The sequence below is a fragment of the Mobula birostris genome, chromosome 7 (assembly GCF_030028105.1).
Source record: "Mobula birostris isolate sMobBir1 chromosome 7, sMobBir1.hap1, whole genome shotgun sequence".
NCBI lineage: Eukaryota > Metazoa > Chordata > Chondrichthyes > Myliobatiformes > Myliobatidae > Mobula > Mobula birostris.
Window position 1 is genome coordinate 180,290,245 of NC_092376.1, and position 23,714 is coordinate 180,313,958.

The following is a 23,714-nucleotide window of genomic DNA, read 5'->3' on the forward strand; positions in this document are numbered from 1 at the left end:
TTACCTATTCAAGATTTTCACAAATCTAGTTTATTCACCACTCTTGAAATACTGTTTTCAGCTCTGGTCCCCTCATTATAGGAAGATTGTGGAAGCTCTAGAAATGGTGCAGAGGAGATTTACCAGGACTAAAGGGCGTGTCTTATGAAGGTAGATTGAGTGAGCTTGGGCTTTTCTCTTTGTAATTAAGGAGGATTAGAGGTGACTTGATAGAGTTGTACAAGATGATAAGAGGCATATATCGAGTGGACCGCTAGAGGCTTTTTCCCAGGGTAGAAATGGCTAATACAATGGCGCTTAATTTTAAGGTGATTGGAGGAAAATATGGGGGCATGTCAGAGTTATTTTTTTAATACAGGGAACTGGGTGCGTGGAATACCCTGCCGGCGTGGTAATAGAGGCAGATACTTTAGTGGTATCCAAAAAAACTCTGAGGATGATAGAAAAATGGGGGCTATGTAGAAGGGAAGAGTTAGATTCATTTTAGAGTAGTTTAAAAGGTCAGCACAACATCATGGGCTCAAGGGTTTGTACTATGTTCTATGTTTTAATTCACTAACTGTCCATTGGGAGTTCAGTTTGATGCTTTGCATTAATAGTCCAGTAACACTGTTGCCACAGCACCTGAACAGGTTAAATGGACAAGGTAAGAGTTTTGCAAATGTCTTCTACAGTGGGGCATACGTTTGATGGTCATCAAGTCAATGAGCTGAATGCCATTCATACTGACAAAGACAGCCTTCCATCCTCAGGGTAAGACAATCCATTATTTCAATTTAAAGTCTACTTTTGGGCTTAAACTTCGATGAGTCAAAATAGCCCTAGTGAACACAGTTGCACTCCAATATGACATTGAGAAACTTGCTGTGGAAATCTTTTAGACATGTTAAATAAATTAAAGTCTGTGGGATTTATTTTCATATCTTCAGTACAAGTGGCCTAGATATTCAGTACTGCAGAACATTATATTGAAACAGATCTATCCTTCCGCGACCATAACTCACTCATCACCAGTTATTATTCAGGTTTTAGAAATAATTTTGCTTAACAAATAGAGTCATTGAAGAGAGTTCAGAGGAAATTCACGAGGATGATTCTGGGAATGAAGGGGTTAATATATGAGGAGCGTTTGACAGCACAGAGTCTAGATCTGTGTATAGCAGTAGTTTTTCCCACAGGAAGACAAAGGGTCGCCACATAGTGCTTGGATAAGAAGGGTAGCAAGGACAAGCAAGGGAACAACAGGCGGATCACTCCAACATCAGTAGTCAGAGGTTTACAGGGGGAATTCTAAGGATCTACAAGTCAGAGCCTGATTAGGAAGAGTGAGTATAGTTCTGTGTGTGGGAAGTCACGCTTAATCAACCTTTTAGACCAGTGATTCCCAATCCATTTTTAGTGCCATGGACAAATATCGTTATGCAAGGGGTCCCAAACCTGCCAAACCCAAGATGGGAACCCCTATTTTAGACCATAACAGCATAAGGCATAGGAGCAGAATACGGTTATTTGGCTCCACCATTCAATCATTTTCCCTCTCAACCCCATTTTCCTGCTTTCACCCCATATTCATTGATGTCCTTACTAATCAAGAACCTATCAATCTCTGCTTTTAATATACCTAAAGACTTGACCTCCACAGCCATCTGTGGCAATGAATTCCATAGATTCACATCCCTCTGGCTAAAGATATTCCTGCTCATCTCTGTTCTAAAGAAACAAACTTCTATTTCGGGGTTCTATTTTGACTTTCCCAGTACTGAGAACATCCTCTCCATGTTCACTCTATCCAAGCCTTTCACTGTTCACTGAGATCTTCCATCATTCGTCTGAGCTCCAGCAAATACAGCCCCAGAACCATCAAATGCTCTTGATATGTTAACCCTTTTGTTCCCAGGATCATCTCCTGAACCTCCTGTGGACCTCTCCAATGCCAGCAAATCCCTTCTTACGTACGGAGCCCAAAACTGCTCACAATATTCCAAATGTGGACTGACCAGTTCCTTATTACCTCCTAGTGCTCATCATTTCCTCCTTGCTTTTATATTTTTGTTCTCTCAAATGAATGCTAACGTTGCATTTGCCTTCCCTAGTACCGACTCAACTTGCAAGTGCATTTGCACCCCCTATTTCTAAATTTGTTCCCCATTTAAAAAATAGTGTATGCCTTTACTGTGGAGCACCACTAATCATAGGCAACCAACCAGAAAAGGCCTCCTTTATTTCCACTCATTGCTTTCTGTCCATGCTAGTATTTATCTTGTCGTACTATGGGCTCCTGTCTGGTTTAGCAGCCTCATGAGTGGTAGTTTCTCCAAGGCCTTTTGAAACTACAAAAGAAAAAGCACCATCCACTGACACTCCTTTGTCTATCCTGGCGACTTTGGTCTATTTTATCATGTGGCACCAAATACCCTGAAACTTCATCCTCACAAATAGATTCCAAAATCTTATCAACCACTGAAGTCAGGCTGGCTGGCCTATAATTTCCTGTCTTTTGCTTCCCTCTCTTTTTAAGCAATGGAGTGACATTTGGAATTATCCAGTGCTACAGAACCATTTGAGAATCTAGAGATTCTTGAAAGATCACTGCTAGTGCTTCCGCAATCTCTTTGGGTACCTGTTTGAGAACCCTGGGGTGTAGTCATCTGCTCGAGGTGATTTACCTACTTTTTGACCTTTCAGCTTCTCAAGCAGCTTCTCCTCAGTAAAAACGACTGCATTCACTTTTGCCCGACACTTTTGAATTTCTGGTATACCGCTAGGGTCTACCACAGGGAAGACTGATGCAAAATATTTATTCAGTTCATTCACCATTTACTTGCTCCCTATTACTACTTCTCCAGCGACATTTTCCAGTGGTCTGATGTCCACTTTTGCTTTTCTTTTACTCTTTTATTTTAAATGAGATATATTCAAAAGAAGCATAAATGGTATTGACACTTGGCCTGCTACAATGTTTGTAGGTGATTGACAAATGGAGTTCATTTTCTTTCTATCCATGGTTCATTTGAGAAACTATGCTTGCTTCATTCTCCTTTGGTTGAAACTGAAAAATTTGATGGGTCAAAGCCCACTTTGTAATATGGTAAAAGCTGAGAAAAGAATGGTCTATGAAGAGTTAAACCTCCTGGTGACATTGCTGTGAGCATTCTCAGCAGCTGACCTTCATTCCCCTTGACATGAGATGCTCGGTTATTGATTGGTACCCTCAACCTCAAAAGGATTTTACTGAAACTAGACTGACTGGGTCTAATTTTAATGAATTATGAGACAAAATATTCTTTTATCGCCAGGAAGTATTGGTGTATGAAACTAAGACTTGCTTCCCCCCTCTCCCAGGTACTGTTGTTTTATATTAAAGCCCCTCAGTTAATAAATCAGCCATGACGGAATGGCGGAGCAGACTCGATCAGCCAAGTGGCTTAATTCTGCTCCTATATCTTATCATCTTCATTCATTTCACATTCTATAATGACAAAAAGAAAAATGGAATGAATGATTCACCACTTTCTGCAATTACTTAAGAAATTGCATAAAAGGAATATAGTTCTTAAACAGTTAAAAAACTTGCAGGCATTGCAAGACAAAGAAATGAATATTCTAAATTATAAAACATTTTAGAGGTATAATTATTACCCAACAACAATGAGATTAACAGAATATTTTAAAATTTAGACTTTAAAGATAATTTGCTATCCCACAAGCTTAACTCTGCAACCCCACCCACTCACCATCATAATCCTCTGCTACCACAATCCTCTGAGAACTGTAGAATAATCTACTGCACTGCTAGGGCAGGGGTAGGCTATAGGGTCTGGGAGGGAGAAAGCACTCTCCATCTTTGCAGAATTCCAACTGTTACACATTTTGTAAGCCAGCTGAATTAAAATGAACTTTAAATGCACTGGAGCACTATCTTAAAAACCCTTTATTCATAAATCCTTTTCATCTTCAAGGGATGTCAGCAGCAAATCATTTTTTTAAGCATTAGATATCAATTTTCCTGCCCATCACCATAGGTTAAGAAAATCATATTTTAACTTGTGTTATATAGCCACCAAAAGTAGAGGCATTTGCAGATATTAGGCTGCAAACAAAACAAAAAAAAATGTTGTGGATTAAAAGCATTTCTGAACAAAGAGGTATCTTTTTTGAGAGTGCCAGGAAGATGCTTTTAAAGCCACGGTTAATCATGGAGTCTGTGGGTGCGGAAATGTAACAAAAGAAAGATTTGTGAATAGAAGAGGGCCACCTTCTGGCAACCAAGTTTATGCAGACTGAGCCACTCCCTTGACAAATTGAAAAGGTTGTGTGATCGCTTGAGAAAGGAACAGAAATGAGGGCAAAACATTTTTAAAAAGGGCCAACATAGTCGAGTGGTCCTTAACACAAACCTTCACAAATTTGAATGCTTGTGTTTTTTTCTTGACCATGGACTTCCTTTGTTCTAACATTGTAATGAATGGAAGACAGAAGATACTGTACTGTTGCTACGTGCACTAACGACCCGCCTCATTTATACAACCTGATTCTGCAATACTCAATCATGTGCACTCGTGCTGCCACCCTCAGGAAAATATAAACCACTACTTTCAAGATTTGTATCAGAAGCAGTATACAGAATGACTAAATAAATAGTATGATTTCTTTAGCCAAGGGGTGGCAATTCTGTGGAATTCATCGAATGGAGAGCTATGGAAGCCATATCATTAAGTATATTTAAAGTGGAGGTTCTCGATTTGTCAGGGCGTCAAAGGTTACAGGCAGAAGGCAGGAGAACAGGGTTGAAAGGGATAATAAATCAGCCATGATGGAATGGCAGAACAGAGGCGATGGGCCAGATTTCCTAATTCTGTTTTTATGTGTTATGATCGTATATAATATTTTTTATGTATTGTACTATACTGCTGCTGCAAAACAACAAATTTCATGACATATGTCATTAATATTAACCCTAATTCAGATTCATACAGGATGGACAAATCACATACAGATAATAAACAATTCTGGTTTCCCTATATTAAATCTCTGAAGGTAAAGAAACAAAATTCTGGGTTTTTTTTTACTAATTAGAGATTGTGAAGTAAGAAATAATCATTATTTTCCTACCAAGTTACCACATGACATAGGGGTTTTAATAAATGTTGCGAATACATTTCTGTGGACATGTTGGCAAAAAAAAAATCACTATTTTACTGTATTGACTTCCCTCTGTTTGAAGGCTGTTTCTATGTTTCCCATTTCACTTGTGCTATCGTCAGCACAATGATGTGCCGCAGTCTCTACATCTTGTCCCTTGACATCTGGCTCCACCCACCCCTTCCAAAGTGTTCGAATGCTGACAGGGGGGATTTTCATTTGCTTTACAGTTCTAGCTGGAAGCTGCATTCAATGTTTAGCACTCTGCAGTACAATCTATTCTGTGGTAATAATCACAGCATGCTTAATCTTACTTCTTTTCTGTTTCGGGCTCACAGTGGTGTGGAGAGAGAGTGCAGTTAAATTAAACACAGTGTGAGACACCAAATGCTTGCAACACTCTGCTCTAGCCTCAGATAGAATGCGGTTAAATAAAATAAATGATGAGAAGAGGTAGCTAAAGTCGGGGTGACAGCAAATTCTGATTTAGATGCACTGCTTTTATCTACATGGAGATGGGTAGGCGAGGGGGGCGGGGGGACAATATGTGTGGGGATTTGGGGAGGAGGAATCCTCCATTTCTTCTCTGATCTGCAATTACAGATGACACTCCCCGTTAGCTCATGGTAGCCACTAATATTATGCAGAACAGCTCCTTTGCTTCCTTGCAGTTTTAATATCAATGCATGAGCAGCGCCATCTTGTGCCTTTTCTCTATATACACACTGCATCACATCACTGTTTTGTAATGATTATTCACAATGAATTTCTGCTGATTCTTTAACACAAATGTAACAAGTTTTCTTTTGTACTTCCTCTAATGGGCAGTGTAGAGAGTGGCATGAGTGTGCAGCAGCTAGTGCAATGCTATTTCAGTGCCAGCGACCTGGTTTCAATTCCTGCTGCTGTCTGTAAGGAGCCTGTACATTCTCACCAAGACCATGTGGGTTTCCTCCAGGTGCTCTGAATCCAAAAAAGGCATACGGCTTAGGGTTAGTAAGTCGTGGGCAAGTCATGTTAGTGCTGGACGTGTGGCAACACTTGCATGATGACCCCAGCATATGCTCGGACTATGTTGGTTGCTGACACAAATGACAATTTCACTCCATCTTTCAATATTTCAATGTACAAGTGACAAATGAAGCTAATCTTCTTTAATTTTTAATGAATTTTTATACCAGTTGGCATCATTATATTCCAGCCACCAAGGTTTAAAATGGCTATCATAAACTGAGGTGGCTGGAACAATATAGCAAGCTCACAGAGTGTGAAGAATCAATAGGTTAATACTTGTACCACTTTCCATATTCAGGAGCTGCTGTTCAATTGAGGCCAATATAAATGCTGAGTTCCACCACTGCCTTCAATGCATCAGCAAAACATTTAGGTGATTTAGTACAAAACTCATGGTGTATAGGGCAGCCAGGATCTGTGCCATCTTATAAGATTCTAGATCCTGAAGTAAAAGAGACCTCTTAGTTACTGGAAAGGGATCATCAACATTGTCTCTGCAAAGTCCTCCAAAGTAAACTAACAGTTCTGTGCCTTCCCAGTTAAATAATTATTGTATGTTCAGCCCATGTTGCCTCACTAGTATGCCTGGCCACTGAATGAGGATGAATTTGAGACTGCTCTTCCATTTGAATCCGAGATAAGCTTTGAGCCAGACATTGTGTCATTGTGTCGGATAACCCAGTCATTGCTGCAACACATCTTTCCCTGAGGCACTACCACAACCGCTGCAAGAACTCTTTCCCACACCTTTTCTCCCTTATCGGCACATGCTGGACATACAAAGTCAACCAAAATGTTCCTATCCGCATTCTAATGTACCAAGCCACGTTCCCTCATCATGCTGTCCTTGCTGGTCAATACATTGCTTCATAGTAGGATAATGCCTCAGTTTTGATATTCTATTCAATTTCAAATCCCTGCACACTTCTCTCTCTCTCCTCTCACATTAACCTTTGCACAATATTAAATTTTCACTGCACAGATTCAAAACAACTTGCTTTGTTTTATCTAAAGATGTCATGCATGGATGAAAATTGTTCTCAATTTTGGTGAATCTGACAACAAAACCAAATGCAGAATTAAAATGTGATTGCAACAAAAAGCTATGGAAAAGAAATGTACAATATAGAAATCCTACCTGCATTTATGTCAATGATGGCATTCTTTTTCAGCTTCTCCTGCCTCTCCTTCTCTGCTTTTTCTTTGGCAAGTTTGGCTTTTTTGATCTTCTCCTCAGCTTCTTTCCGTTTCTTGTTCTCCATGACCGATTGCTGTAAAAGATACAAGGACATTTAAAGATTAAAGTTAAAAGTGCATTTATTATCAAAGTCTATATAAATTATACAACAGGCAGCCACAAAGCAAGAAACCCGAAGGGATCCAATTAAAAAAAAGACCAAGACTATGTGGAGAGAAAGAGAAAAAAAAGCACTCTGAATGAAATTGAGTTCATAGACCCGAATCCCGGAATTGTTGGAGTAGGCCTATAGCCTTTGTCACAGTTGAAAGGTTCATTTTCATTTTATGGTCAAAGTATGCATGTACAATACAACTCTGATATTTGTCTTCTCCAGACAGCCATGAAATACAGAAAAAAAAAACATGGGGCTGTTGAAAGAAAGGACATCAACCTCACACCTCTCCCCCCACCCCCCCCGACCGGCATGAAAAAGAAAAAGAAACAAACCTCGCAAACCCCAAAGCTACCACCCCTCACTTGCACAAAAACTAACAGATAGCCCATCTGGAAAATGGCAGCTAGATAATCTTTATTTGTCATCAATGATCAACACCATCCAAGATGTGCTGAGGGAAGCCCACAAGTGCACCCTGCCGTAGTGGAAGTATTTTCATTGGTAATATTTAAAAGGGAACTGCATTTAACTTTAAGTGAAAATAGTGGAGTGCTATTGATAAAGCACATAAAGATACAGATTTTTGACCTCACAATCTATGTCATTATGATCTTCCACTTTGTTTACCTACACTGCACTTTTGCTGTAGTTGTATGCAAGACAAATTTTTCACTATATATGTGATAATAATAAATTAATACCCGATAACAATATCATAAACCTTGCAAAGCAACAAAGGACCACATCGTCTCCATGTAAGGACAAAATCTCAGTTATGCTTGTGACAAAAGCATGTACTGCTTCTACTCACAGAATAATGTTGACAAAATGATTTTTGTAACAAGCTTAACATACACAGAGTCACTGGGTTCATATCCAATAATTTCCATTGTCTCATGCAGAATCTTAACAATGGAAATGACCGTCTTGAAGGTAGCATTTACCAGACAGGGACAGATGCAAGAAGGCAGTTTGAACTGATGCAATGACATTATCTGTATGCAATGAAGCACTTACCAAAAACATATTCTTGAAGTTGCTGAGATCCCCGAAGAACTCTTCAATTGCCACTTTCTTGGAATCAAAGATATAGTATCGCCCAAGATCTTCAAAGTCCTCCTCCATGGTTTTATGCATATCTGATAATTTTTCAAACTGTTCTTTTGCACCTGTTATAAAACTGTATGGACACTTAAGGAAAAAAAATACCTTGATACAAGACATAAAACATGATTCATTCATGTATAGCCTAATTCCTCAAATTTCAGGTGAGCAGAAAATTTAACACTGATAACTTTATTCAGTTGTCCTTATGAAAGGTAAATTATACAGAGGGCTCCATGATAGTGTTGTAGTTAGCACGACACTTTTACAATTTGGAGTTTGGAATTCAAATCTAACACCATCTGTAAGGAGTCTGTACATGCACCTAGTGGAATGCGTGCATTTTCTCTGGATGCTTTGGTTTCCTCACACAGTCCAAAGACGTACCAATTAGTAGGTTAACTGGTCTCTGTAAATTGTCCCTTGATTAATCTAGGCTGAAATTAGGAGTTGCTGGGCGACGTGGCTTGAAGGGCCTAAAGGGCCTATTCCACGCTGTACTTCTAAATAAATAAAAAAAACAAGTGAACAGATAGTCCAGTGAGAATGCCAATTACAAAACTGCAAACTTAGAAAATGAAAAACACGAGAAATTCTGCAGATGCTGGAAATCCAAAGCAACTCACACAGAGTGCTAGAGGAAGTGAGCACCTTCGCTCCCTCCACCAAAAGCGGTGCTTTCTGTTGGCCAAGCTTTTAATTATGATTCCTATTCTAACAAGTTGGTCCACAGCCTCCTCTTCTGCCATGATGAAGCCACCTTCATGGTGAAGGGGCAACACCTTATATTGCGTCTAGGTAGCCTCCAGACTGATGACATGAAAATCAATTTCTCTTTCTCATAAAAGTATTTTTCCCTTCCCCTCATCTTCTATTTCCCTCTCTGGCCTCTTTCCTCTTCTCACTTTCCCCTGGGTCCCTTTCTCCGATGGTCCACTCTCATCCCCTATCAGATTCCTTCCTCTCCAGCCCCTCACTTTCCCTACCCACCTGACTTCATCCATCACCTTCTAACTATCCTTCTTCCACTCCCCCAAAGTTTTATTCGGATATCTTCCCCATTCCTTTCCAGTCCTGAAGAAGGGCCTCAACCCGAAACAGCAACTGTTTATTCATTGACATCGCTGCTGCCTGACCTGCTGAGTTCCTCTAGTACTTTGTGCGTGTGTTGTTTTAGGAAATGAAACCAGCTTCTCACTTTGATTTTATCGCAATTCCCTTTCTATCTTTTCCCACTGGATTGGATTTACATTCGTTCACTGATGTGTGAATGCATCATTGCTTTTGAAGTATACAGATAGTTTCATCCCCATTTATTGCACAAAGAGCTATTTTTCAGGAAATTGCATTCATTAGCTATAGCTTTGAGAAAGAGCCTATTATACACATTTGGGAAAACCAATTCCTAACAGCTGAATCCCTAACTGATCAGAATTGATATACAATCCAGATGAATAAGTATACTGAATTGGTTATGTTGTTGTAGTTATTAATTATGTAACAGATGTATTACATAACATATATTAAATATTACAGTTTCTGCAAGCAGGTGACATTTACCAAAAGCCAAACAACTCTTGACAGAGTCAGTGATAGCTGCAATCTCAGTGATGACTCAATTAGCATCATAATTAATAATGCAAAATTCACAGAGAAAGTAGGAAGCTTTAATGTGTCAACCCCCCACCCTCCTGTTTATACTGAAAACAATTTCATGAAAATAATGAAATCACAATTGTGGACCATATAAACAGTAAATACTTCAGTCTAATTTTACATCTCTTCTCAGTGCTCCTAAATTACACAAACTCTAGAATAATTACTACTTTGAAAATTCAAGCAAAATCCTTTGAGAAAATTAAATACAAAGACACAGAATAATAGAAAATGACAAATGTCAGGATGATGGAATGAAAAATTTCCAAAGTAGAGATTAAATCAATGAATTTTATCAATGCTGAATCTCGTTAGACAGCATAATACCTTATTTATTTCTGACATTGCTTAAGATGGATTTAAAGTATTCCCTTCTGTATTAATCAAGCTGTATGACATTTAGAAATGATAGAATTCCAACCCTACATACGAGTCCATACCTTCTGTCATACTGGATAGGGTGTTACACACAGGGGTTCAGGTTCATAGTTCACTAAAAGTCACTAAGAAAGTGGACAAGGTGGTGAATGTGGTGTATTGCACGTTCATCTTCACTGGTAAGGGTATTCAGTATAAGAATAAGAAAAAGGATCTTTCTAGAGTCAGAAAGTTGAGCTGCAACTATATAAAACGACAGTCAGATCACACTTGGAGTATTTTGGGCAGTTCTGGTTGCCCCATTTTGTGAAGGCAGCAGGAAGGGTTCAGAAGAAGATTAGAGTGTCTGAGCTGCCTGGATTAGATTATGAGAACACTCAGTCCTCTTTTATTGTCATTTAGAAATGCATACATGCATTAAGAAATGATACAATGTATGTACTACAACGAAAGGTTGCATAAACTTGCGTTGTTCTCCCCAGAGCGCTAGAATCTAAAGGTAGACTTGACAGAGGTTATTTAAATTAAGGGAGACACAGAAAGGGTAAACAGTTGGAATCTTTGCGCTCAGACTGGAAATGTCAGGCACAGAGTGTGTGCTTTAAAGTCTGGGAACAGGAAGGGTCGGGAGCTAGAAAAAAAAACAATAAGGGGCAAATGATTTTTTTTAAAATGCAGAGAGTAGTAGGTCCCTGAAACAGTTTGTGAGGATAGTAGTAGAGTAAGGCACTTTAAGGTGTCTGATTTAACAAATCAGGTGGAGTTTAAGAGGATATTAGATAAACACATGAATATTAAAGAATGAAGAAATATGGATGACACACAGGAGAGGGACACAGATTAAATTGGCATCAAAATAGGCACAACATTGTGGACTGAAAGGACAATTCAGTGATGTACTGTTCTACATTCTATGTTCTTACCTTCTTGTGCTCCTAGGCTATCTTTCTATGTTCTACCAGTAATTTGTCTGTTTTTTATTGGTATGTTGTTGCTGGATAAAAAGTTCTCTTACTATTATTTAAAATATATTAGTTAAAAGAGTAAATCATTAAAAATGCAGACATTTGGACAGCAGTCCTCATCAGAACTCAAACCCCAATTCTAAAAAAAAGGTAGTATTTCTGATTGATAAAATGTATTTGAAAGATATGATAAGAGTATTAGACAGTGAAGCAACACGCCCTTCCATTTAACAGGCCTTTCTAAGCCAGTGAAACACATGGGTAAGAAGTTTCAACAACCATCAAAATCTACAAGGAGTTTAAAGGTCACATTTAAAGTTGACTTTGCCACTAGGAGACAGTATGTCAATGTATGTATCAACAATCAGTTGGTCAAACTACAAATTGACATGGTGTCAGATATCACCATTATTTCCAAACACATAAAACTGTTGCTCATTCCACTTGCAGTGCATCATGTGGACCCCTCCAGCTGATTGGTGAATTGCACTATATGGTGAATGGCAACCAAGTCAATAAGACCCTTAGTCCATAAAATAAAGGAGCAGAATTGGGCCATTTGGCCTATCCAGTCAGCTCCCCTATTTCATCATGATTGATCCATTTTACCTCTCAGCTCTAGTCTCCTGCCTTCTCCCTGTATCCCTTCACGCCTCCTTGACCAATCAAGAATCTATCAACCACTACTTTAAATATGACGGCCTCCACAGCTGCCTGCGGCAACAAATTCTACAGATTCACCACTCTCTGGCTAAAGAAATTCCTCCTCATCTCTGTTCTAATAAGATACCCCTCTATTCTGAGGCTGTGCTCTCTGGTCTTAGACTCCCCCACCCTACGAAATGTCCTCTCCACATCCACTCTATTGAGGTTTCTCCACATTCTGAATTCCAGTGAGTACAGGGTCAGAGCCATCAAACAGTGTTCATATATCAGGCCTTTCAATCCCGGAATCATTTTTGTAAACCTTCTTTGAACCCTCTTCAATGGCAGCACATCCTTTCCAAAACTGCTCACAATACTCCGTGAGGTCTCACTAGTGCTTTACAAAGCCTCAACATTACACCCTTGCTTTGATATTCTAGTCCTCTTGAAATAATGAACGCTAACATCGCATTTACCTTCCTCACCTCCGACTCAACCTGCAAAGTAAACTTTAGGAAATCCTGCAGGAGGACTCCCAATCCCCTTGCACTTCGGAGTTTTGAATCTTCTCTCCATTAATGGTGTGTGTTAACAGATCAGCCAGATCTGACTGTCCTTGGTACTGACTGGACAAGCCTGATCTCTGGAGTATCCCTTTGGATGAGGTCTGTACGAAGACAATGGCCATTCAAGTTATGTTAGTCAACACCATCAGTACGTGAGACCATACAATAACTGCAACAGTACTATGTAACAGTGCTTCAAAGTTGGTTTAGGTTACTGTACCAAAATGCAAACAGAACTCCATCTCCATCCAGACTCAAATCTATTCTTCTGCCCCTTAACTCTGGTACCATATGCAAGCACGGGATGAGCTGCAACAAGCTGGTGTGATCAAATTTGCCAACTACACATATTAGGCAGCTCTGATAGTCACCATCAAGAAAGCCCATAGTACAGTGAGGTTGGGTGCAGACTTCTCAACCGGTCTCAATGCAAATCTGGAAACACACCAGTTCCCCTTAACTGGTACCTGCAGATCTCTTTGTAGAATTGAACAGGGGTCGTTACTTTGCAAAGTGGAACTTTCTCTGGCTGAACAACACCTGCAGGTAAAAGTGGCAGACAAGTCAGAGGAATTTCTCACCATTACAACACGTAAGTGGCGGTTTTCCTTCCTCTGTTTGCCTTTTGGGGTAGAGATGGCTCTTCAATTTTCCAACAGCTTATGGACACCATGCTGAGTGATATTGATGGCATGGCCACTTGTGGGATGCCATCATTGTGATGGGCATGGATCAAATAGAATACCTGGACCACGTTTTGAACAAATTTCAAGAGTTTGGACTGTGATTATGAGTCTCCAACCTGATGGCAAGAACATCGATTTCTTGAACTTCTGGTAATGCCCCCCCCCATCACGATTCCTGATCCCCTTTTCCCATCCTCACTTTGTCTCCTTGCACACCCACCGCCTTCCTCTGGTGCTCCTCCTCTTTTCATTCTTCCATTCCTCATGTCCTCTCCTATTAGATTCCCCCTTCTCCACCCCTGTATCTCTTGCACCAATCAACTTCCCAGCTCTTTTTATCACCCCTCCCCCTCCTGGTTTCACCAATCACCTTGTATTTCCCCCTCCCCTCCTCCCACTTTTAACTGTACTCATCTTTTTTTCTCCAGTCCTGCTGAAGAGTCTTGGCCCAAAGTGGTAACTATACTCTTTTCCATAGATACTGCCTGGCCTGCATTTTGTGTGTGTTTGGATTTCCAGCTTCTGCAGATTTTCTCTTGTTTGTAAATGCAGTCTTCAGTCAAGTATCTGGAATTCTTCATAGATGCGCACGGTTGTCGCCAGGATCCTGAAGACATCATTCCTCTCTTAAAGTTGCCTCTACATCAGATGTCAGCACCATATGATCATTTTTGAGGATGATATAACCATATAACAATTACAGCATGGAAACAGGCCATCTTGGCCCTTCCAGTCCGTGCTGAACTCTTACTCTCACCTAGTCTAAAACTAAAGGGTCTAAAAGTTGACAAATGCTGAGGATCTGAAGACCAGGTTGATCTGTCATTATTCAGCATTCCTTCCAGCAATGCACCAGCTGAGGCAGTCACATAATGCCCTACTCCACAAGTATGCCACGTGGAAATGGTCCAAACAATTCAGAGGCTTTTGACCAGGTGAAGAATATGCTGCCTTAGATATTCTCTTCATGCTGTTCAACCCTAAGTTGCCAATATTCGTCGCAATGGATGGGTCCAACTGTGTGGTGAATGCGGTCAGATCTCATATCTTCCCTTAATAGTTCCAAAAAAAAGCTGTCATACATGCAGCCAGGTCTCTGACCACAGCAGAAAGCAGCTACAGACAAATCAAAAAGGAAGCCTTAGGAATCATCTTTGCTACGATGAAATGACACAAGTTGCTTTACGGCAAGCTCTTCACTTTCCTTATTTATCACAAGCCACTTTGGTCTAAGACGGATCAGAGCAGTAATAGCTGCAGACCCTCTTTTTCAGTGTATCTCCCGATACCTCCTTGATGGACGGTCAGTTAAGATTGAGGAAGATGTCGCAGCTTTCTACTGATGTCATACATTGCTTTCCTGCCTAATGTTTGGAGACAGGAAAGTGATTCTCCGAGCACTTCGACCAGAAGTACTGAAACAATTCCACACTGATCACCCGGGCATCAATCGAATGAAAGTCCTGGCAAGAAGCTTTGTGTTCTGTGCCCTATAGCAACAAAGACTTCAAAGAATCCATGATCCACAACCATGGCCTCAGGCTACCAGACCTTGGAGTTGAGCACCTATTGACTTCGCTCGCCCAGTCAATGGGTGCACCTACCTTGTCCTGGTTGGCAACAATTTCAAAATGACCATAAGTGTTGCCCATGAAGTTAATGACAACAGAGGCTACCATTTAACAGCTGCCGCAGATCTTCAGCTACTTTGGGGTGCCAGAAATACTTGTTTCTGACAATGGCAATCAACTCAGTTCACAGCAGTTTGCTGCATTCTGCCAGAACACCAGAATTATCCACTTCCATTCACCCCATATCATCCACAATCCAACAGCCAAGCAGAGAGGTATGTGGATCCTTTCAAACAGTAGCTTCTGAAATCAAGAGGGGAAGGAGCATCGGCCAAGGCTCCCAAGTCATTTCATTTTAAAAAAATTTTTACTTTTATTGAAGGAATGACACAATACAGAATATGTAATGCATTACATTTTCCTCCATTTTGCTTTTATATCTTACCCTTAAAACAAAATTCCCCTCACCCGCCCTCCCCGACATACCATGGCAGCTGATATATTTACAATACAACACTTCACAAATACAAGCATGGATATTTCACAGCTATACCCCCACATTCCTTCAAGATGAAGGCCCACACACATCCACAACACATCAGATGATCCAGAATACACTCGTATTACAATGCATCAACCACCCTACGAGGTAAACCATATGCGCGTTAAAAGGGGGCAAATCCCCAAATACGATCAAATGCCCTCAACTGGTAGGTAATTCCTTAAGACTCCCAAAATATGACAAGAAAGGTCCCCATTTCAAATAGAACTTTTTCACAGACCCCCTCAGAGTAAATTTAATCTTTTCTAGTTTCAGAAAAAACATTATGTCCTCTAACCAAGCAGCAGCAGATGGGGGAATGGCAGGTTTCCAGAGCAGCAAGATTCTCCCACGGGCTAATAGTGAAGTAAATGCAATGATATCCCACTGGTTTGCATTTAAACCCAAATCATCATCTGCCACACCAAATACTGCTATAAGCGGGCAAGGTCTCAGTATCACCCCCAAAACCTCACTGATAATTTTAAAAACCAGTGCCTAATAAGCCATCAAGCCGAGGGCAAGACCCAAATGTATGCACTAAACCAGCTGGAGAGAAGGAACACCTATCACAGCCAGCGTCTGTCCCAGGGTATATGTCAGCAAGCCTGGCTTTACTTAAATGTACCTTGTGTAAAACTTTAAATTGTATGAGCCCCAGTCTAGCACATGATGACGAGGAATGAACCCTATTCAATGCTTTTGCCAAATATTCCTCAGCCAGATCCATACCAAGGTCATCCTCCCACCTAATCTTAGTTTTGTTTCGATCCTGAACTCCCAAAGACATCAGCTGAGAGTATAGTACAGAGATCAGCCCTTTATCATTAAAGCTAAGAGTGAGTTTTTCCCCATACCATAGCAGGTGATAGATCAGGAAAAGAGGGAAATTTTTCCTTGACAAAGTGGCGAGTCTGCGGGTATTTAAAAAAATGCTTATGTGGAAGTCCATATTTACTGCACAGGTCATCAAAACTATCAAATAGATTATCGGTGTACAAATGCTTAATGCGCATAAGACCGTTCAAGCCCCATTGTCTAAAAACTGAATCGAGTGTAGAGGGGGGAAATAGATGGTTTCTAAGAATGGGACCCAAAACTGAAGCTGATGGGGACTTATAGTGGCTCCCAAGACATTTCTCCTGACATATGAATTACATTGCATCTAAGCCTAAGGGGAAATCTCCAGCTGGATGCTTCCGGGAAGAAAACTTGGCTGTGTTGGGTCCAGTGCTCTATACTGTCCAACATCCGGGACACCAGATGGCCAGGTGTACAAAGGCAGCCACACAGAACTTTGTCGATGGGTGAAGTTATTCAAGCCTGTAGCTGCAGTATGGGCAAGGCCCTTGGGCACCAGGTCAGATTATCAAAAGAATGGGCAATGTGCTCTATGAAGTTATTATAGACAGACAATCCTGGCATTGCCACATCAACCTGTTGCTGCCATGTGCTCCCAAAGGTATAACAGGTTCGTTGAACAAATCATTAAACACAGACCTAAGCTTACATCTTCTCCTGGAAGGGTTCAATTTATCCCGAATGAACCAAACACCAGGACCAGCACAAATGCAAAACATCATCATGACAAGATAGTGACAGCATGCGACCATGAAGAAGGACTGATCGTCTGTTCAAGCCTGTTCTTCCCATCCAAATTAACCCTATAGGTAACCATCTTCAAGAGGGATGTGTTACAGCAAGCCAAAACAACCAACCCTTATTAGTCGGTTGACAACCAATCCCAGGCCGACTTTCACTGATCGCTCGCTGTTCCTAACAATGTCCAGAATGTTCTTGGGTAAACCATTTAAAATGCTGTGCATTATGGACGCACTGTTGAAGCTTTTGTAGCTGTGTGGTTTTACTGAATAAAGGTTTATTTCGTGTTCTGGCTTTGTTCAATCTCCTGCCTCCAAGTCTCACCAGTAGTTATAGGCGAGCAAACACAACACTTCTGAATACTCTATTCAATTTATTTGTGACCTGAAAAATCTTGCCTCAGATGTAAGCAGATTGCGTCATTTCTCTCTTCATAGATCCGTCTGGTTAGAAGACCACCATGTTTTTTATGCCTCTATCAAAAACACTATTGCAAAGATTAGTAAAATGGACAGATTTCATCCACAATATACTCTATGTCACAATGCTTTACACGATAAAGCAGATTTCTAAAATGCTTTAACTGCATAAGGAAAAAAGGAGAAATTAAATCTATTTCTGAATATATGATTTCAAAATTCGCATTTAACAAAATTTGCAATTTTACACACTTTCTGGGAGAAATACCACAAAACCCTATACAAGCATTCAAAATTACTTTTAGTGACTGGAAACTTGATGGAATTCCCCCCCCGCCAATAGAACACCACATACTTACACTATTGCAACACAAGAGATTCTGCAGAAGCTGGAAATCCAGATTAAAACACCCAGCATTTATGGCTGCCTGACCTTATTTCCTCCTGCATTTTGTGTGTCTTACACTATCACACAAAGTGACTTCACCAGTTTCACTTTGGGCACAAGCAGTGTAAAATCTTACATGGAAGAGAAAGAAAAAAAAAGGGACACTGTACAACCATTGATAACATTAACATCAAATTGAAATATTATCTGCATGGATAAAAGAAATTACAAAGATATATGCCAAATAAGTCTTGTATGGAATACACAGTCAAAGAAGTCCAAGGTCTGATATGCAGGTGTGGAATGAGGCTCACTTCTAGAGAAACTTAAGTACAATATTAATAAAGCACTCAGTACTTTTCATAGACATGAATATTTTGCATTATTTATTTCTTGGAAAAGACAAACACTCACTGGTCTCCCAATATACTTTTCACTAATTGTCAGTGCGACACTCAATGGCTCTATTCTTGGCCTCTCCATTTTCAGTCAGGGATAAGTGCATAAAGATATATTCACACTTGTCTTTTCCACACTGCGCAGAATTCAAAAGTCTTTGAGCTAACAAATCTCATTCATGAGTACTCATCCAACTTTCCTTCTTTCTCTTTTCTGAGAGTTTCTTACTCTGTATGTTATTTCCTCTTGTGACTTTGCACTTATATTGCTGTTTGGCTTTTCTCTTATCGAATAATTGGAACGTATGCCATTTCTTTTTGACATTTTCTGTAATTGTAGACTTTGCCTTAAAAGATATATCAGTTCATTCTCTGTCAGAAGTGTGCTATTCATGGCACGATGAGCCTAGACCAATAAAGCATTCAATGATTAGAGAGAGAAGAATTAAAGTGTCCTTTGATAACATGAAAAGAAATACTCTGGAGAAAGCTATTTTTCTGACTGTACTATTCATCAACATCTATGAATAGAATACTGCAATTAAAAGCAGACGTTCATCTTTATAACTGTAAGTACTGGCTGCAGTGGTGACCTTGAAGTTCCTATTGAATGCCACGTTGATTTTCCATCTATTACCAGTTTGACATGTATTTGAGTGACCTTCTGCACTGTTGTAATGAAGCCCGTATCTTCTATTTGTTATATAGCAACCCACTGGGCACTAACTTAAATCCTACAACTTCAGGTGTTTGAATCAAAGCTGACCTAATTTGTTGTACACTCAGTGGCCACTTTATTAGGCATCTCCTGTACCCAATACAGTGACTACTGAGTGTATGTTCATGGTCTTCTGCTGCTATAGCCCATCCACTTCAAGGTTCACCGGGCTGCACGTTCAGAGATGCTCTTCTGCACACTACTGTTGTAATGTGTGGTTATCTGAGTTACTGTGCCTTCCTGTCAGCTTGAACCAGTCTCGCCATTCTCCTGACCTTTCTCATTAACAAGGTGATTTCACCCACAGAAATGCCACTTACTGGATGTTTTTTTTCCTCTTTTCACAATATTCTCTGTAAACTCTGCAGCAGGGGTTCCCATCCTTTTTTACGCCATGGACTCCTACCATTAACTGAGGGATTCATGGACCACAGATTAGAAACCCCTGCTCTAGAGACTGTTATGCATGGAGATCCAGGAGATCCACAGATTCTGAGACAGTCAAACCACCTCCTCTTGCACCAACATTCATTCCACGGTCAAAGTCACTTGGATCATATTTCGTCCCCATTCTAATGTTTGATCTGAACAACAACTAAACCCCTTGACCACATCTGCATACTTTTATACCTTTTATCCACTCTTTGCTTCCTTTCTGCCAACCAATTCTCTATCCACATCAATACCTTACCCCCAATACCGTGTGCTTTAAGTTTGCACACTAATCTCCTGTGCGGGACCTTGTCAAAAGCCTTTTAAAAATCCAAATATACCACATCCACTGGTTCTCCCCTATCCACTCTACTAGTTACATCCTCAAAAAATTCTTTGAGATTCGTCAGACATGATTTTCCTTTCACAAATCCATGCTTTGTCTGATGATTTCACCGCTTTCCAAATGTGCTGTTATCACATCTTTGATAACTAACTCTAGCATTTTCCCCATCACCGATGTTAGGCTAAACGGTCTATAATTCCCCAGTTTCTCTCTCCCTCCTTCTTTAAAAAGCGGGGTTACATTAGCCACCCTCCAATCCTCAGGAACTAGGAATTGAATGCAGCATCTCCAAGTGTGCGGATGACACGGAGCTGGGTGGCAGTGTTAGCTGTGAGGAGGATGTTAAGAGGATGCAGGGTGACTTGGATAGGTTAGGTGAGTGGGCTAATTCATGGCAGATGCAATTTAATGTGGATAAATGTGAGGTTATCCACTTTGGTGGCAAAACAGGAAAGCAAATTATTATCTGAATGGTGGCCGATTAGGAAAAGGGGTGGTGCAACGAGACCTGGGTGTCATTGTACACCAGTCATTGAAAGTGGGCATGCAGGTACAACAGGCAGTGAAAAAGGCGGATGGTATGCTGGCATTCATAGCAAGAGGATTCGAGTACAGGAGCAGGGAGGTACTACTGCAGTTGTACAGGGCCTTGGTGAGACCACACCTGGAGTATTGTGTGCAGTTTTGGTCCCCTAATCTGAGGAAAGACATTCTTGCCATAGAGGGAGTACAAAGAAGGTTCACCAGATTAATTCCTGGGATGGCAAGACTTTCATATGATGAAAGACTGGATCGACTAGGCTTATACTCTCTGGAATTTAGAAGACTGAGGGGGGATCTTATTGAAGCGTATAAAATCCTAAAGGGATTGGACAGGCTAGATGCAGGAAAACTGCTCCTGATGTTGGGGAAGTCCAGAACGAGGGGTCACAGTTTAAGGATAAAGGGGAAGCCTTTTAGGACCGAGATGAGGAAAAACTTCTTCACACAGAGAGTGGTGAATCTGTGGAATTCTCTGCCACAGGAAACAGTTGAGGCCAGTTCATTGGCTATATTTAAGAGGGAGTTAGATATGGCCCTTGTGGCTAAAGGGATCAGGGGGTATGGGGGGAAGGCTGGTACAGGGTTCTGAGTTGGATGATCAGCCATGATCAAACTGAATGGCGGTGCAGGCTCAAAGGACTGAATGGCCTACTCCTGCACCTATTTTCTATGTTTCGATGTTAAGTTGCTGCCACATGATTGGCTAATCAGCATTAACAAAATGTACAGTGGCCACTAAGTTCAGGTCATTCATTCGTACCATTGACTCAGTTTTTCCTGTCTCCATTATTACCTGTGAAGTGCTTCCCCCGACCCTGTGTTGCAGCTCTTACATTCCTTTGTGTTCCTTCTCTGTATTTGCACTTAATGTCCTATCAATTGGATGATTTAACCATATAACAATTGCAGCATGGAAACAGGCCATCTTGGCCCTTCTAGTCCGTGCCGAACGCTTACTCTCACCTAGTCCCATCTACCTGCACTCAGCCCATAACCCTACATTCCTTTACTGTCCATATACCCATCCAATTTTTTTTTAAATGACAAAATCGAACCTGCCCCTACGACTTCTACTGGAAGCTCGTTCCACACAGCTACCACTCTCTGAGTAAAGAAGTTCCCCCTCGTGTTACCCCTAAACTTTTGCCCCTTAACTCTCAACTCATGTCCTCTTGTTTGAATCTTCCCTACTCTCAACGGAAAAAGCCTATCCACGTCAACTCTACCTATCCCCCTCATAATTTTAAATACCTCTATCAAGACCCCCCTCAACTTTCTACGCTCCAAAGAATAAAGACCTAACTTGTTCAACCTTTCTCTGTAACTTGGGTGCTGGAACCCAGGTAACATTCTAGTAAATCTCCTCTGTACTCTCTCTATTTTGTTGACTCTCTATTTTGTTGGCCTGTTCCATTAATGATTTCATTAACAGCTTATCCCCATGGCAACCCTGGCCTCCCTTAGTCCTGTCCAACACCTACCCACCCTTTTGGAGATTAAAACCACTTGGTTTTCTCCTTCTCAGTGAGATGAAAGATCTTTAACCAGAAACATTACCTCTCTCGTCCCACAGATGCTGTCTGACCTGCTGTGTGTTTCCAGCAATTTTTTTTACTCACTTTCCCAAGCCTATCTGCATTTCAATTAGTTCCAATTGATTTATATACCACTGATTCTACTCATTATATACTCATCACACTCGAATCAGCAAAACTGTAACAATTTTGACAGTGCAATGGTGGGTGATTGGCTAAGATCTTTCAAGACTGTAAAAAATTACTTCCTGGTTTCATTCCCACATGTTTTATCTCTAATTTACAAGTTAATTTAACCAAAGAAAACAGTTCCCAAAACGTAATCTGTCAGATAAATCCTGTCACATTGCTGAACTTTCCTTCTGAACTCAATACGGAGCAGACTCGATGGGCCGAATGGCCTAATTATACTCCTCAGCATTATGATCTAACTGAATTTCCCATTTTATGCTTCCTTGAAGACTAAACACCTCTAACTTTTCCAGTTTTGATCAAGGATAATCGGCCTGTTCCATTATTATTTCTTTGTCCACAATTCTATCCTACTAGATAAGAAACTCTAACTTTTACTACAAGATCCCTGTATATCCAGTAAATGCCAAGTCTGCCTTATAAAGACAATAAATATTTTATGTCTTTATAGATATAACAAAATATTAGCTAATTTAGTTAGTGCATCATAACACCTCGGGCTTGTTCCTCTGCTGTACTGTTCAAGGTGTAAGAAAAAGTTTGTGAACCTTTTGCAATGACCAGGTTTTCTTCATTAATTACACACAAAATGTGGTCTGATCTTCATCTTCGTCACAAGAATCAACAAACTTAATCTGCCTAAACTAATAACACAAACAATTGTACTTCTTCTCAATACTGAGCACACCATTTAAACAATCACAGTCTACGGTCAGAAAAGTATGTGAACCTCTGGCGTAATGCCTTCTACAAAGGCTACTTGGAGTCCGGTGTTCCAATGAATGAGATCAGATTAGAGGCGTGGGTTCTAGAGAGGACCTGCCCTATAAAAAAGACACACAAAGTCAGCCTGCTCTTCTCAAGAATAATCTGTTTATGTGTACCATGCGTCGATCAAAACAACTTTCAGAGGACCTTAGCAGAAGAATTATAGAGATGCATGAAACTGGAAAAAGTTACAAAAGCATTTTTAAAGACCTGAGTGTTCATCAGTCCACAGTAAGAGGAATAGTCTACAAATGGAGGAAATTCAGTACTGTTGCTACTTTCCCTTGGAGTGGGCTTCTTGCAAAGATCACACCAAGAGCACAATGTGTAATGCTGAAGGAGGTGAAAAAGAACCCAAGGGTAACAGCAAAAGAACTGCAAAAATTTCTAGAACTTGCTGAAGTCTCTGCTCATGAACAACACTGAATTACAATAGTGTTCATGGAAGGATGCCACGTAGGAAACACTGCACTCCAAAAAAGATAGGTGAGATAAAAGTTGAACTTTCTGGCAGAAATGCACAATGCTATGTTTACGGGAAGCATAGCAATCTACAGCACTTCACAGGCTTTTTGGCCCACAATGTTGTGCAACAATGTAACCTACTCTAGAAACCGCCTAGAGTTTCCCTACCGCACAGCCTTCTAGTTTTCTAAGCTCCATGTACCTAGGTCTCTTAAAAGACCCTATTGTATCCGTCTCTACCACCATCGCTGGCAGTGCATTCCATGCATCCACCACTCTCTGTGT

The 23,714-nt window shown here is 40.5% G+C and overlaps 1 protein-coding gene across 1 annotated transcript in view; it reads right to left on the reverse strand.

Annotated features, from left to right (window-relative positions):
- Positions 1-23,714, reverse strand: part of LOC140200616 (protein diaphanous homolog 1-like) — a 460,372-nt gene that overhangs the window by 64,989 nt on the left and 371,669 nt on the right. The window contains exons 25-26 of the mRNA XM_072264176.1: positions 8,529-8,692; positions 7,295-7,427 (exon numbers count right to left, since the gene is read on the reverse strand). Of these exons, the coding sequence (XP_072120277.1) occupies positions 7,295-7,427; positions 8,529-8,692 (297 nt within the window). The remainder of the gene's footprint in view (positions 1-7,294; positions 7,428-8,528; positions 8,693-23,714) is intronic.